Raw genomic sequence first — 17,466 nt, 5'->3', positions numbered from 1 at the left:
TTTAGCTATGTTAGGTAATTCTCGGTTTGAGATTAAATATTTCTTGGGCTTGTTTTCATTAAGAAAATTGTTTCAAGTTAGATTTTTTTTTTTTACTTCAAATTCAAGTGGTTTGTTACCACTATCATGGTATACTCAGTCAAGAAACTTCAGATGGGTAGATCAGGACATTTTTCATCGGCGCCCGATTGTTGGAAAAAAGTTCAGGTGGAGTTATATCCACATGCTGGGATGTTTTAGTGCGCTTTTCGTAGTATTTTTGGATGAGTCCTCAGACGCTTCTTGACTTCAAATTTGTCATTCAGCTTTCTGTTTTTCCATGTTCGTATGTATGGCTTTTACCAAAAAAGAAACTAATTTATTCCATCATTATGCAATCATAAAAACTAGTGACACCAGAAACACTAGCAGTTGCTGTTTTCCGATGACTCATACTTTTTGAAACTCTGCTTTAGAGCTAGAGACGTACAGTTTTGAATCTCTTGTCTGGAGTAGCAATCTATTAAAGCACGACATATCGATCTCAACTTGATGTATGAACTGCATTGGGAACTGAAATGTTAGGAAATTCCTTCCCCTGAAATTTATTGAAAGTTTTCCATTCTTATACTCTCCCATAAAACATGTTAAACGGCAAGGAAAAATGAGGATTACAATAACAATTGAAATGTGTGTATACACTGGTTATGGAATTTATAGACATACCTGACATACCTACCCACTTACGGACATCCATGTACACAGAATATTCTTTCTGGGGATATTTGAAGGTGCTTGAATTTGAAAAAAAATATATACGAAATTGTGTGATAAAATGGGGGACATTCAAACAATGTAAAGAGGGGAAGTCCTCGGTCCGAAGCCCTTCCCGGGGTTCCTGCGGACACTATTACCATTGAAAGTTGTAGAAATCACCCAAGGCTAACCTGAAGGGTATCCCCGGAACAAATATGACCATAAAAGTTTTGACCATAAAATATTTTGATGTTGGTTTTATCCTCTCTTCTTCTGGAAGAAATATTCTGATATGTCTCATCAAATTTTGAATATCACGTTTGTGATTGAGGCATAATTATGAAGGAATACTTTAGTTGTTTAACCCTTTTTTAGTTTAATGTCCCACAATTAAGTGAAAGTTTCATACGGATAACTATTGCGAGCTGAAGTTAATAAAAGCTAGTTTAAATTAAAAAAAATTAGTAATAAGATATTTGACCGTAGTTTGTTTGTTAACTTCAATACTTAGTACCTCAAAAGTTAATTTTGTATATATTTCACTTTGAAACTAAGTCATACATAAAATACAGGTAATGTCTAGCCCATAGTCAGAGCTGTTAAGGTCAGGGCAAAGCCGGGTCCTTCGGGGAAAAACTTCAATAAGTCTTTTGGGTAGAATGATATAACAGTGAATGTTTTATTGTATTATTACCTCTCAATGCTCTCTGACGTAAGAATGTCCGTCACCCTAAACTTTTATCAACACCTCCGGCATTGAGCTATTGTTTATTTAGTGAACCTCTTTAGTTCTGTGTTTTGCTCAATTCAGTCCTTAAATGAACGGAACCTTATCTCATGTTAGTGATATGTAGATAGCTCTAATCAAACACAACCCATGTTCCGTTTGCTCATTTACCGCTTGATTGTTAACCACATTAACTGAGGACCGGTGCAAGCACTTGATTGTTAACCACATTAACTGAGGACCGGTGCAAGCATTTCAAACTTTCAATTCTCTTAGAGGTCTTTGCGCGTCATTTTTATGGAACAGCTCCTTTCCTATGTCCATTAGAAAGGGCTCCTTGTAATCCGATTTTTGATAAAAAATATTTATTTCTTGTTACGTTTTCCTTAAGTATTTTGGATATTCCTTTTTGTAAGATTGCCGAGCTCGAATGGAAGCCTCCCCTTTGTTGTTGATTTTGGATGATCTTCGCTTGATCATACAGGAAAAGAAAGAGCAAAATCTCATTTCTCTCTTGGAAGTTAGCCGAGGAAAGAGTATTTATTTGGAGAATCTGGTAACAGCCGCCTATTGGGAATGATTTGTCAATTCCGGTATGTAAGTGCGTGTTAAGCCGTCTCACCATTATCTTCAGATACGGTTGGGAACGTAAAAGTTTACAAAAAATTGTAGACTAATTTCTAGACGTCAAGAATGAAGGAAATAATAGAACTTACTGATAACTGGCTATTTCTTTTTTTAGGGGGGGGGGAGGGTGCTGTTTCTGTCTTCAAGAAACCAGGAGTAATTACTTGATTCTTTTGTTTTATTTTTTGTGCTTTTTCTTGTCCAAGTCGTGAAAAGAGAGAAAAATACCGGAAAGCGAGAAAGATACTCTTATTAGTCTATAAGTTATCCACTGACTGGATTTATCATCCCTGGCTGATACACCTTGTGGGTTCTATGGGATTCGAAAGGCTTTAGTGTGGATCACAGCGAGGAACGAATTTTACAATTTTGTAAAAGTTTCTATTAATGTCATCTGTTGCAACGCAAAGGGATATCTCCTGCTTTTCCGATGTTTTTACTACTTCCGTTAGGCTCTTAACCCCTCGTCGGTTTTCAATCGTTCCCTTTCCTTTGAATTTTTTCCGGGACTTGGTTGGTTTATTAAACATATTTTCCAATACTAATCTCGAGTTTGCTACAAACTTTCCGTCAATGACATCTGGCAGACGCATGGGGCTTTAAAATTCTTCCTTCAATTCGGTCGGTATGGTTCTCAGCCATCTGGTTCATAATTGTATTCAAATGACTTAGTCCAGTTTTTTACCCACGTATCTTCTGCCTTTTCGCATTTTGGCTGAGAAGGTACGATGCAAAGCAGCAGGACCAAATTTCGCATCTGGAGTGGGAATGTCTCTGGTCCCTTTCTAAGCATGCTCCCAATCCTTACCTAAATCGTATATTTATGCATTTTACATTACTGTACTCTTTCCTGTGTAATATTTTTATTTTCAAATGGCATCATCTTAGTACCAGAAACAGCTCAAGTCCACACAAACTAGAACTTACATTGGGGAAGGCACATTGTCGGGCACCGTTAATTCCACAAAAACACCAAAATAGACGTTTCACATAAAATACAGAAATGATAGGAATAATCTGGAGATTTGAGATTATTTCGCTAACCCGTTATTAATCGTGTACGTTACACTGTAATCCTACCACCTGTTAACGAGAACTAAAAAATGTAAGTGTATGTCTTATCTGTCTTTCGGCTAGTATGGAATACCAATTTAATGTTGTTAGGGATTGATGCAGCAAATAGCTTAGACCCAGCGGAATTGGTCGCTAAAATTCCTTTAAGCGTAGGATTTGTTTTTCATGGAAAGTAGCGTTTTTACGATAACAAGTCTACTGAATATAGTCGTGCGTACCAAACACTTAATTTTTACTTGATTGGTCCTTAATCTTGACATATTCATGAAGTGAGTTGGTAAAGCCATTGCATTTACTGACTTAGAACGAAATTTCAGTAGTTGCTATGTCAGTGGTTTCACCTTCTTTCTTTCATCTTTTTAATTTCATTTTGTCATTTATTTAATTTAAACCTTGAGCCAATAAAACCATAGGGCTTTGTCGGGTGTTTTTTAATGCTGGAATTTTGTTTACCAAATCGCAGAAAATATCAAGGGGAGGCTTACTTCTCCCTAATGTGATGCTTGTTTGTGCATATGTGACGCGTGTTTGTGCAGATAACCTGAAACAAAACTAAGAGCATGACCGTTGATCCAACTTTTGATAGCGTTAACTCTCGCTCCTTTTCACATAACCGTGAGTCACATTACTGTTGTTGAAGTGGCCCATTCCTCTTCATATCTGGGCTCAAGCATTAGTGCCGATGGTCCCCTTCTCCCTCAATGGTTGAAAAGACCGTATGACTAAAATAAAACTAGTCAAAGTACCTGGTGCTACGAATAGGGTTTCTTGCCATCGTTTGAGAAAAAATCTGCCTCAAAACCTACCATTCTAGCTTCAACTCTTGTTATGTAATTGTATAAGGAAGAAAATTATTTTATATGGAAGAGAAACCCTCCACTAGTCGTAAGATTCATAACCCTGTGTGTGTTTAGAATAAAAGAATCCAGGTTTGGTATGCTTTTGGTTACGAACAATGGGGAACTACTGAAGACAACTAACCTCACTCTTTGATCAAAATAGCCGAGTTTATTCCGCATAATGCAATCACGTCTACTAATGAAATTTTGTTGGACTTTAATGTGTCTCAAACCAATTAGAAACGACCTCATGGCCAGCTATAGCAACAATGGCCCGACAACGTTAATATACCTGAAGTTGGTAAAGATCGATGGATGTAATGCATTATTACTGGCAACAGACGCAAGGTATGGGGAAAGGTTTGCATAACTTAACGTTGAGAAACGCGTACAGGAGACCTAGTTTAAAATAAGTTAGTCACTGCAAAGGATAAAAGCGTAGACTATACACCTATTTCACTTATTTCACTGCAATAAGAATTTTCAGATATGAACCCTACAGCCTCAAGAATTATAGGCGGAATTTGAATAATATGGCTGCTTGTCTTCCGCAATTTTCACGTTCAGTTTTGTTTTCTGTAATCGCAATGACATAATAAGAACATTCATTTCGAAAAAACCATCATAAATTGCATGTATTGTTTTGTTTCCTAAGAGACTTGATATCACATAGGGGTTGCGATGTTGCTGTTGAATAGACTTCTAAGTGTGCCGCAATCTCTTTTGATGTAATTTGTTCTTGGTTGACCCATTTTCGTCGTGTTTTTGCTTGCTCTGCGAATACAATACTGTTTAGACCGTATCATGTGGTGTTCCGAATTTTCTTGATCTTAATTCTTAGTTTGGCGTTTTGGAAGAATTTGGGTAAAAATTGTCTCTTTTCCTAATTTGGTAACTTTTGATTATCTTCAAAGTAGCTGTCTCATAAGAGAATTTCACAGACGCAGGCTTAGCCTAGTTGCATAGAAATGTTGAAAATATGCGTTCTTCGTCTCTTCTGTTCCTTATTATATATTCCCGGGTCCAAAAGTAGCCCTCACCCCCCCCCTATTGGTCTGTGAAACCTTGATGTGGGGGGAGGGAGAGTCACTTTTCGTGTTTTGATCCATTCGCAAGCCCAAAGCAATATCTGCTGACTCCTTTCCCTTCACAGTGATGGACCTACATGCACCTATGCTTTCCACAAAAACTGTCCATTTCTTTTTTTTTGGTGTTTTGTTTTTTGTTCTATATTTTGTTAAATTCTTTGTAGATACAGATTACTTTGGACTATTGTGAGATAAAGAAGTCTCGGTGGTATCAGAAGAACATACTATTGTTTCTTTCAAATTGAAACTCAAATTGTTCTTCAAACATTAAACTCAAATTGACTCAAAAGTTTCATTGAAACTGTTGAAACAGTTTATTTCTTCCAAAACTAAGGATTGAAAGAACCACGTGCTTCTGGAACATGTTGTGATTAAGGAGGTGCTCTTTATAAAAGTGATTAATGTGACAATCGTAATGTGACAGTGTTGTTGACATCTTTGGGAGTTGTGTTTTTATTTTCAAGCAGTGTAGTAATCAGTGAAGAAAAAGATTTTGCATGTGAAAGAAAGCTAAAACACTCACAGATCAAGTGACGCTCTTGTGTTTTTTTTTGTTTTTTTTTGTCCCTTGCCTTCCAATTTTGTTGATATTTCTATAGTGTTCATTATTTTGTGATTATTTACTTTTCCTAGGCTATATTTATTATATATATATATATATATATATATATATATATATATATATATATATATATATATATATATATATATATATATATATATATATATATATATATATTATATTTATATATATTTATATTTATATATATATATATGTATATATATATATATGTATGTATATATATATGTATATATATATGTATATATATGTATATATATATATATATATATATATATATATATATATATATATATATATATATATATATATATATATATATATATATATATATATATATATATATATATATATATATATATATATATATATATATATATATATATATATAGGTATTTATTTAGGTATATATATATATATATATATATATATATATATATATATATATATATATATATATATATATATATATATATATATATATATATATATAGGTATTTATTTAGGTTTAGATGAGCACCAAAAATATGAAGAGAGAGAGAGAGAGAGAGAGAAACTTGTTCCATAATTAGGCTAACGTTAAATGCTGGATACCATACTTTTTTTTTTTTTTTGCACTTCTTTTTTTTCAATGTTTATTGTGGCGATAACTTATGTCTCATGTTGCATCGTAACTCTTCAATACCAAAAATGAAATTTGTAAAAAAAAACAACTTATTTTTAACACCATTTATTCAATTGTTTGGGTTTTAAAGTCGTTATTTTCAACTATTGTTGCTACAAAATTTCTTGAAAACAAGCCTACGTTTAATTCTAAGTGTGATTGCGGTACATAAAAAGCTTGTCTAAATTTATTGGCATTAAAAGATTATAAGTTGTCGTATGTTTGAAGTATAAAACCATTATGTCTCACAAAAAAACTTCATTAATTGACAAAATTTGAATACAAATATCACGAAAAAACATTAAAATTAATTGATTTTGGTCTACTTTCTTTTATTCTTGAGGAACAGGGGTTAAGATATGGGAAAAAAGATTTTGGATTCAACTTGCCTATACTTACTGCCAACTCTGACCTTTACTTTATTCAAATAAAAATGAAATTCAAAAAATTACGAAAAGAATTAAAGAAACCGTTAAATTATTTATTTGACATTTTTGCCCCTAACATTCCTGCACCCGGGGGACTCTGTTTGGTTTCTGGTGTTAGACAAAGTATTGGCTGTGTCTTGAAGATTATTAGTATTAAAATTTTGGATTACAGTGAAAATATCTGAAAGTCTTGATAAAAAAAACTTCATAAAAAAACTGAAAATTGAAATTATTTTTGTACTTTAAAAGCATTTCGGATAATATTTAGATAGGTAGAATTGGGTCATTCGGAAATGTATCGAATCAAGCTTTCATCTTATGATTGCTTCAAAAATCAAAAGAAGATTAAAACATACAAAGGTCAAAGACTCTATTCACTCGGCTCTAATTTTTGTTTTAAGTTTAGTTATAAAGATTTGAAATTTCAATAAAAGTTGCTAGTTGTGATTTTCCTAATATTCGTCGTAGTTTTAAAATCAAATGGCAATGGAAAAAGCAAATCCATCGAAAAAACTTAAAAGATGAATATAAAATAATGATGACGGGAGCAGGTATATAGCCTATGTATAGGGGCCTCCCTCTAAAACTTTGACTATTCTTTGATGTTTCTCATAATTTTCGATACTTTCCACATCATTTGTCTATTTTTATTCTTTCTAAGTTTTTTCATAGACCCCTTCTTCGAAAAAAACTTCTGTGTATTTACCTTGCAAGAATAACAGGCGAAAAAAATAAATATAAGGTATTTTAGAACAAAATAGTAAAAATTACACAGATAGCACAGTTGGCCAAGAATGTGATGTATTTTTTTGTGAACAGAAGAATACTTTCAACTTTTCAAATACGTTTTTTTTTAAATTAGCAAATATTGGTTGAAGTATTTCAGTTTTGAGTATGGTATTCCGGTCATAGGCTAAGACAACTATGTAAGGTACTCTGCAACTCTTCAGTGTTGTAAGGAATCTTTGAAAACAAAAAGTAGCAACAATATCTGATGATATTACTTACCATTTATTTGTTTAGCGTGCAATAAAAAAAAATATTTCTACCGTAGAATTTCTTTTAGCATCTGTCTCAGAGAGACTGCAAGTACCTTAGCAATATAGCATCATGGATTCTAGCAAACTTTAGTTAAGTTAGACTTAACTTTACTAAATGAAACAGATTTTATTTGAGTCTTAAAGTTTTCAACTAGTTCATCAAAAGGAATTTGACCCCCTAAAGTAGCTGGAAAGTGGAAAATATTTTTGTTACTATTTTTATAAATATATTTTTCTCTCGGTAAGAATTAAAATTGCAGATTTTGATGTGAGCCATACCAGATTTGGCAATGGAACACTCCGCTGGAGAGAGGTGGAATAAAGAACAAAAAGCGCAAATAGAAAGTTCCTACATTTTAGAAAAAAAAACACTAAGGATTTTATAGTGAGATAGAGGGCGTAACCCTTTTCAACTACATACTTTTTTCCTTGTGGATCCTTCCACATTCTTTAACTTCTAGTAGAAGTAGACTGTGACATTCAAGAAAAACCTGAAGTTTTTATTGAAAAAGTTAAAAATTATGCTAAATAGAAAGTTTATATTTGACGTAACTGCTGTAAAAGGATTAGCTTGTAGGAAAGTAATGTACTTAATTTATCAGCATTTCGATATTATTTTTGGTTTTATGTCTTTGTTATTTCATCATTTTCTGCAATGGTAAATTTTTGGGTAAATTATAGAGAACGCTATTATTGTTGCTGATGAATTTTTGTTTCAACTATAAAAGAAATATTTCATAGTAAAACTAATTTAATTGTTTATTACATATTTTTTACATCTTCGTAATCAAATGTCGATGGCTAAGACCGTACAGTGCCAATTCAATAAGATCAATGTCAATTTCAACTTAATATAATTATATAATTTAATTTAATCAACATTCATTTGCTTTGAAAGTACATTCGAATCCATGATGCTAGCTTATAGTCAACCTTTAAGTTTATTTTATTATAGGCCTCTAAAAATCAAATTATATTTAAAAAAGATCTCGCCAGTTAATGTTTTTATGTATAATACATTTAAGTTCAAGTATGTTGAAAACAAAATAAGATTAAAGGCAATTTAAATCCTTAAATCGTAGTTTGATTTTCAAAGACCTTAGTTAATTTCCATAGCTACGCATTTTTAATATTGTTCATTTGTTATTTAGACAGTAAATACTTGGTGCTGCCTTCGGGTGAATTGCACATTCGTGATGTTACCCCAGAAGATGGATTTAAGACTTTTCGCTGCAGAACGAAACATAGATTGACTGGGGAGACAAAGTTAAGTGCAACTGCTGGAAGACTAGTTATTACTGGTAAGTTATTTTTTGTAGCCTAAAATAATACCTACTTTATTAAACAAAACATATTCAAGATGTAATGTATTCAGTCTTAAAACAAGGAAAATGAGAAGCTAAATAACATCGCTCGATTCCTTCAACAAAGTGCTTGGCCAATTAAATGTTGAAAACCTAGAAATTTTACGATACAGTAAATTTTGAAACGGATAATGATAATAGATCCGACTGTTGCGTAGATATCTTTATAATAAAGACTTGTTGATAGAGCAGAAGAAATCACTTTGTAATTTGTTTGACAATTGGTTGTAATGGTGAAAAGTGAAATTGCACGAATAAAATCACGAATAGATAACCGTTCAAATGGGGATAAGTCATTTATTATACAGTGAATTCAGATACAAAAGTTTGGATATTTCGACCACATGCATTTCTGCTGACGACGATCGCTGTAAATGTGATCGAAATATCCAGACTTTTGTATCTGAATTCACTGTATAATAAATGGAAACGTTCAATCCCCATTTTAGCGTTTATTTGTTCGTCATAAAAAGGCAGTGTTAGTCTTGGGAAAAATACCTAATTTGAGATATGACGTCGAAAATACTAAAAAAAAATCTCTTTGTCAAATAGCATATATAGTCTGGTTTGGTTGTTATAACCCTTTCAGTTAACTTGCAATAATAAAGCAAAAGCAAAATTCAAAACATTGCTAGGAAAGCATTTTTTTTTTTTTTTTTAATTGCTTTCCCACTTAAAATATTCTTTCTATAATAGAACTGTCTTGTTAATTGTAACAGTCTTTAATAGTATCATGTAATATTTAATCATGAATTAGTAAGCCGGTCTGATGGATGGCTTCAGTAAAATGGTCTTGCAAAAATTAGTACGTTTTCCAATTTTCCCAATTTTCCCAAATTTCCCAATTTTCCCAAATTTCCCAATTTTCCTAATCTTTATTTTCAACTTAACAAACTAAAAAAAATCAGCATTCATTGTCACTGTCCTGGAAAGAGGTTGAGTTTAGATAAAAAACAAGTTTTTTTTTCAAGACGGCAACCTGAGTCCTGTGAAAACTCTAATTTAATAAAACTTCAAAAACAAAAAGATTAATTTTAACACAAATACTAATATCAACAAGAATCCAATAAAGATGCTCTGAAAAACTACACAATTTCGAAGTTTTCAAAAATTTTACAAAAGACATACTATCCAACTATCAGACATAGACATACTATCATATTATCATGCAGCGCTTGATACTTTAAATTGTCTCTGACCTTGATACTTTAAATCTAATAGCGGTAAGCTTATCTGAATAATAGCATTGAATATTGGGTAAAATTTGGGGCCTCAAAATTGTAAATACACAAGTTAATTATATTCAAAATAAAGAAAATCATGTGCCAAACATTAGCACATGATGTTGATTTTATTAGGTTTGAAATTATATCTTCTATAGGCTTCTGGATAAAAATTTATTTTTATGTTTGTCCTATATGCTGGTTTGCATGTATAATTTTTACGGGGTTTTCCCTGTTATATTGAAATATAAATTGCTAAGCTAGTCTAGTTGACACCTTTTAAGATTAGGAGGAATGATTCCTATACAAAAACAAATAATAATATAGCAGAAAAAGTTTTGAAATTGCTTTACTAATATATTGGTTTTATAAAATATATTTCAAACCTTAATTCTCAAAAGAAGTGGTTTAAAGTTGGCTATATAATATTCTGAAACCAATTAAGTGTTTTTATGAACACCATATGTCTTAATGTGTAAAAAGGCGATGGAAAATCAAGATTTTCTTTGTCCAAATAATTTTTTCACCGGATAATGTGAAAAATAGTGGCCTACAACTTCTCTCTTTTTCTAATTTTTACCTAATCTTCTCTAGGAAAATAAGCTGACAGCTCTCCCCCCCCCCACTCCCACTATATTGGACTTGTGTGCAGATATGGCCCAGGATAAATAAAAAGTTTGACATATGGTAAATAACCTGAGCTTGACAACACAGTATTACAATTTGGATTTAAAACTTTTATTCACGGAAAGTTTACTTTGCTTTGATCAGATTGAAAGTAATATTTTTGTACGTTCCTAATTAAAAGTTACTTAGAATTTCTGAAAAATAATTTTCTGCCTCTTTTTTTGCGTCTTTTTGCTTATAGCTTGAACGATTGGATTTGATCTTTCAAAAATGATTAATCCTTTGTTCTAATTCTTTTATTGTGTTGGCTTCGACTTTTCAACGAAACTGAAGATATCTTAGAGAAAAAGATGTTTATTAACATAGTTGCTTTTTCACACATTCCGTATAGGACCAGGCTCAAGAACAAAACTTTTGAAACATTGGAAAACAAGTCAGTATTGAGTCATAAAAATACAAGAAAATAAATCTTTGTTAAAGCCTTGTGTATTTTAAAATCTCAGCTTCCTAAAAAGCCTCCTTACTTGCGTATATTAAAGGCCATATGCTATTTGGTTATTACTGCTTTTTATTTATTTTTACAATGATCCATTTTATTTATTTTATCCCTTGTTGTCCACGTTTTGACACTACCTTATAGTTGCACATGTATTTTCATTTCAGACTCTATAGGCTAAATAGGCTAAATATATTTAAATCAGTGCTGCCCATATTTCCCTGGTCATGGTCCTCTTGAATCTGATGAAAAATAGTTTTCCCCCCCTCCCTTAATTATTCACGTTGTTACGAGTTTGAAGCTATCCGTAAGAAAATGCCTTGCGTCTAAGGGGGATGTGAACCAATTCTTCCTTTATTATGGCAGCGCTGATTTAAAGTGCAACCTATTATTTTCCTCACATTTTCAGGATGAGTCATAAACTGTTATTTATTTCAGAGCAATAATGACTTTCATCAGTGCATCAATTTCAATAAGCTATATATTATAATATATAGTGTATTATTGTTATTACTATCATTATCGTGATCAGCTTTATGTAGCCTAGTAACGATAAGAGAAGGAATTTTTGAAAAAAAATCCGTATGGGATCCTGGAATGTCGAAGAAAAGTTCTTCTGAAGTTTGTGAAGTTCCTTGTAGTTATTTAGAAGAAAAATGAAAGAATTTGATTTCTAGCCTGCTCAATAGTATAGACAAAAAGGGAACCGAAACTATCCTAACTCCGAAAGTAAACTTTTAGAGGTAATTTAATGTTGAGGTCCTATATAGCATAGAGTTATCTCTTCAAGACTTGAGATCGAAAATTATGTATTCTAGATTTCTATGAAATAACACTGGAAAGGTGATTCTTGAAATCCCAAATTCTGTTTTTTTTTTTCAAATATATTTACAGTTTTGATTGAATTATCGTAAATTTTGTCTATTGTAACAAGTCTAGCTTCCATCTGACATATGTGAGAGAAGAGGGGGGGGTCTGGAATTCGGTACTTTTTGTATCTATCAAACGCCTAGGATTGGTGTAATAGTTGGAACTAGTATACTAGATATTTCAACTAAAAACCCGACCCGTCAAGTATGGAGGTGGGAAGGGGGAGGGTCCTTAAATTCTCGTCATCGTCACTAGAATAGGTATTAGAATCTCAACAAAACTTGGTGAGAAGCAAGAATGGACAAAATCTCCTAGTATTATCCCTCTTGGGTGTGTACCTGACCTTTGCAAGGGAAGGGAAGGAGAGCGTTTCTCCATTCTTGTCATCATGACGTCATCAGAACGTATTACCGGGCTTAAATTGACTTAAAATACTAGGGGGTGTCCTGCTTTTGCTTTCGAGAATCCAGAGCAGATCCTTTCTACCTGGGTATAGGGCAGGGGATTGGAGATTTTGATAATCAAAACATGTACCAGAATGGATTTTAAACAAAATGTAGTGAAGAGTGAGACATTGTTTCCACGTTCTAGCCTTAAGGGAGAAAATATGTTCCAACGGTAGGATGGGGGTGATCCGAAATTATTGTCATCAGAACATCTAGCGGAAGAGCTTCTTCAATCTCAACCGAACTTGATTTGGTACCAGCTGAAGGTCCTACTTTATATTAGTAGTTTATCGATCAATATGACCTCTGTAGGAGGAGATGGAGGCGTCTAAACTATCCTTATTGCAATAGACTTCCTACCTAAGGGTTGTTGGATTTGAGCCCAAGGGATACTTTGAGCCAAAAGGAGCTTAACCAAAATTAGTTAGAAGTCGTAGTTAACTTCCTAGTTATACATTTTTAGAGTCTCTGATTGATTCAACCCTTTTCTTTACTATCTTATTTTGGTCTTGGGTGATTGAAAACATATTAAGGCCTTTAAGTCTTCTTAGCCCGGGCTGATCGAGAATATTCCAACCGATAACTCATTTAGTGCTGGCAGGTCGAAGATAGTTCTAGCACTCATTTCGGTATCTCATTTTGGTCTGTGATGATCAAAAACATTTTAAGTCCGGTTAGCCTTTTGGTTTGCACTGGTTGAAAATACTTCAAGGTCGGTAATTCCTTTTGGTTTGGGCTGTTTATTTCCTTCCATGTAAGTTTCGAGCCCATCGGATAACAAAAATTCGATAAGGTGTTTAACTCTTTTGGCTGATTCACTTCCTGAGACCAAGCTTTATAGTCAAGCCAAACCCCTGGATTACAGGAAACCAAATTTTTGACCTAAAACCTTTTGGTCGCCATCTTGGATGGGAAGCCAAAGGAGGATGTGTGCAGCCTACTCCCAGGTTAAAAATTATTGTATGATTCTGATTAAAATAAGATGCAATATGCCCACCTTTTCTCTTAAAGTGTACCTGGGGAAATTAGACAGTTTGAATAATTGTTAGCCCTTGCCGTTGGGGCTGAATAGATCGCATTGTCCCTGGATGTGTACTTATTGAAACTTTCAACTATTCTGAGCCAAATGAATAGCTCAAAATTTTTATTTGATACAATTGAGGATATAGGGGGTATCGGGAGCCAAATGGGGTGGTGAAGGTTAAGAGGGGTTACGTATCCAATCTGACTTGCGGGGCTGCATGGACCCTGTCTCCCCAGCATGGGTAATATTTTGTTATTTACTTTTGATCATTCTGAGTAATATAACGTCCTTAAAATTTTAATCCGACGAAATGGGGGGGGGGGGAATGCCCACGGACAAGCTAGAACTTCGAGTGTCCGATCAAATAAGTCCTCTTCTAATTTTCTACGGCCACCTTTTCTATAAGAAGTGACTAGGGAAAAATAGATGAGACATATTGCTCTTTGCTTAGTCAGCGCTTGTATGTTGGCTTTAATTTCTCTATTTCTCTTTTTGACCAGTAAGAAACACAGTTACAATGAGCTTATTGAAGTTGATGCGCTGATGTAAGTCATTGTTTGAATTCATTTTCTTGTATATTGTTTGTAATAAAAAGGAAAAGAAAGATTGTCAATATAACAGCTACAAATGTTTTTGTGTTTCATTTTTTTCGTTCCCTTTTTATGTTTTTACTAAATTCTTTAATTAGGTGTTCATGACTCATCTTGTTAAAAACTTGTGTGCTGATAGATAAGGGTACCCTGCTTCCGAAGCAAACTGATGTTTTATAGTACTTGTTGTAAAATAGTTCAAACATACTTTTATAGAAACCGTTGCCAGTACCAAACCTCGATTGCCAACTACAGATAAAGTCCATTCACTTGAAATTAGGGGCGGCATAGGTTTTTCCCTTTTATGCTTGGCTCAAGGTCAACCTGTTCCTGCTTTCAGGTAGGTCCAGGTTTTCAGTTAAGCATTTAACATTTATCCTTTGAAGCTAATTTGCGGTCGAAATTTTTGTTCTGTGTTTAAAGCTGAAACTTTAACGGCTGAACATATTTTTCCAAGGAAATGCCAGTTCAAAACCAAGTCAAGAGAAAAACCCATTAATATTAGTGAAGACGAGTATTAGTATGCAGTTCAGTGTGTATTTCCCTATCAAAAGAGATATTGCAAGTTCTTTTGCTTATAAAATCATGCCTGAGACAGGAGAAATAGGGGAAACCTCCTCTATGTATCGTCCAACGACTCGCTCAAGAAAAGTTTTGGGTCTTGAATTTAATTTTTTTAAAGTCTTAGATCCAACCTTTAAATCCTCCTTAAATCCGTGAACTGTTCAGTATGACTTACTTGCTTAACAATATCATCTTTGTTTCTTTTCTGCTTGGAAACTGTAGACTATTTTTACACTTTTCAGTTGAACTGTTGAAGATGTCTTAAGCATGTTTAAAACATGCAGCTTCCCAGGATTCATTGTTGCCAACAATTTTTCTCAATTCTTGCATCGAAACTATCCCAGTCAATCAATTTTTTAATACAGAAAACCGTCGAGTAATAGGCCAATAGGTTCCTCTTGAACTGCCTGTTTACTCCAAAAGGAAGTTGAGTGCCAATTAGAGAGGTGGGAAACAGCTTTTAAGATAATGAAATTGATTCGTAGCTTTCCATCGCATAGCGTAATACAAAATGACAATAAGGCAATTTTCAAGGGATGGAGTAATGCCTTCATGCCATATGACTTCAGGGGGTGTTCTAGGTTTTTTTTTTTGGGGGGGGGGGAACTAAGGGAATTGCCTTATATATAATAATTTAATGCATAAAATTGTACAAATTCACACTTACAGACAAGGAGGATAAGGAAAAGTTTTCCCCCAAGATTGGTCTGAAGGATCATCCCCAAAAACTAAAATATTCAACATTCCTTAAAAGTTTCAACTTATTGCAATTAGTTCTTTCTGAAACATTCCACAAGTCTTCTATTCCGATTATAGGAAAAGAACGTTCCGGAAAAGAAGTTTTTCAGAGAATAGTAAAGAGCCATATTATAATTAAGATCAGCAGAAATAAGTCCTTTAATAATTCAAACTGAAAACGACTAGAAATTCGTTTTAAACATCGACGTATAGTATCTTCTACGGTTTTGATGCGATTTCGAAGTGTCTACAAACTGATGTCCGACGAAGTCTTTTATAATTTTACAGCCTTAAAGCCTGTAAGTGATATCTATCACCAAGTTAATCGTTTATAGTTTACAGGGCTTAATATCGTAATTATCGTCAACCAGCGATGCTTCTTTTGAAAGACTAGTCCAGTTTATGGACTAGACCAGGCTATTTAAGTCTGACATGGCTGATAAGAGACTTTATCCTTGAAGTAGCAAAGACGTCAAACTAAAAATATTCTTGCTCCCTCTTCCTCCATGAACCAATCTTAGGTCTAGTAGAAACAGCGATTTTCTAAGATTTTTCTGTCGGATCTTACAAAATTCAGAAGTTTTTAGGGTAGTACCACATTTTCGTCAATTTTGTCATGTTGAACAATGAAAATAAATAAGCGAAACCTGACTCCCATAGACCACTACACCCTCAAAGATAAGAAACACTATCTGAAGCTGTTCAATGCCATGTGTTTAGATTCTTTGGCTAATTTTTCACCCGTGTTTCGTTTCTTTAAATTTGGTGCTCACTACTACCAAAACTATCTAACTATATGTGGATGTATTTTACATTGAAAATTCAATTTCTGATTTTTTCAAATTTTTAAAGATACATTTGGTTGTTTGGCGGTATTGGTTGTTTGGCGGTATTGGTTGTTTGCTTATCTTGGTACTTAAAAACGGTTTCTTTTAATTTATCTGCTGTCTACAGATATCTTATTCTTTGTTGATGTTGCCAAGTCAATTGAGTATGTTCTCGGAGAGCCTTGAAGGAAGTGGAGAGTGAGCTTTTTAGTATTCTTATTCTTACAGAACCGATTAGCAACACAGCTCCACGAGTTTCAAAGGCGGCTAAGCTTCAAGCTCTTGAAAACGTTGCCAGATCTGTCACGGTTCTTCTCTGCGAAGGTCAAGCCTTTCCGGCTCCTATCTTCCGGTAAGTCCGTCGAGGAGACAGGATACCGGCAAGGCATTTTTTCTTTTCATTTCTTTTCGATTTGTATTCTGATAGAAATTTGATCTTCCTTTCGTCAAATCCCTGAACGAAGTGTGTACAATAAAACTATAACTATCTTGGTGTCTCGAAAGTGGTGTTGCTACATGGTTAGCTTTGCTCTAGCTTCAGATGTTCCTTCACATTTTCAAGTTTTGTTGAATCTGAATCAATTAAGGTGTATGAATTTTTGCCAAAAATATTCAGGATCATGTATATTATACGGCATCTTCGATGAATTCTCTTAAACGCATCCTTGCTTGTTATTCATGTTTAAAACCTGTATTGACTTCTATCGACGACATCCTCTGAATTTTCCAAAGGATCACGTTAGAGTAATTTGAAGTCTGTCGCAGGCAATCGTTTCCAATGCTTTGCGATTGTCAGGATTTTCCCATTTCTATTTTTCAGGAAGTCTACGCAATGACAATTCTTGCTTCTCTTTGGTGTCCCAGGACTTTGTTTGAGATACCTGTTATTTTAGCT

The 17,466-nt window shown here is 33.6% G+C and overlaps 1 protein-coding gene across 31 annotated transcripts in view; it reads left to right on the top strand.

Annotated features, from left to right (window-relative positions):
- Positions 1–17,466, top strand: part of Dscam1 (Down syndrome cell adhesion molecule 1) — a 230,432-nt gene that overhangs the window by 105,706 nt on the left and 107,260 nt on the right. For 29 of the 31 annotated variants that reach the window (XM_089092328.1, XM_089092321.1, XM_089092325.1 and 26 more), the window contains exon 5: positions 8,954–9,103. In XM_089092328.1, coding sequence (XP_088948454.1) covers positions 8,954–9,103 — 150 coding nt within the window. Of the gene's footprint in view, positions 1–8,953; positions 9,104–16,799; positions 16,924–17,466 lie in introns of all 31 variants that reach the window. The other 2 variants (XM_089092319.1, XM_089092316.1) reach the window with 1 other exon arrangement.

Source organism: Artemia sp. Qi Xiang Cuo, chromosome 7 (genome assembly GCF_049724085.1).
Source record: "Artemia sp. Qi Xiang Cuo chromosome 7, ASM4972408v1, whole genome shotgun sequence".
Classification (NCBI taxonomy): Eukaryota; Metazoa; Arthropoda; class Branchiopoda; order Anostraca; family Artemiidae; genus Artemia; species Artemia sp. Qi Xiang Cuo.
Note: the sequence above shows the minus strand (reverse complement) of the source record. Positions and strands in the feature narration are given on the sequence as shown.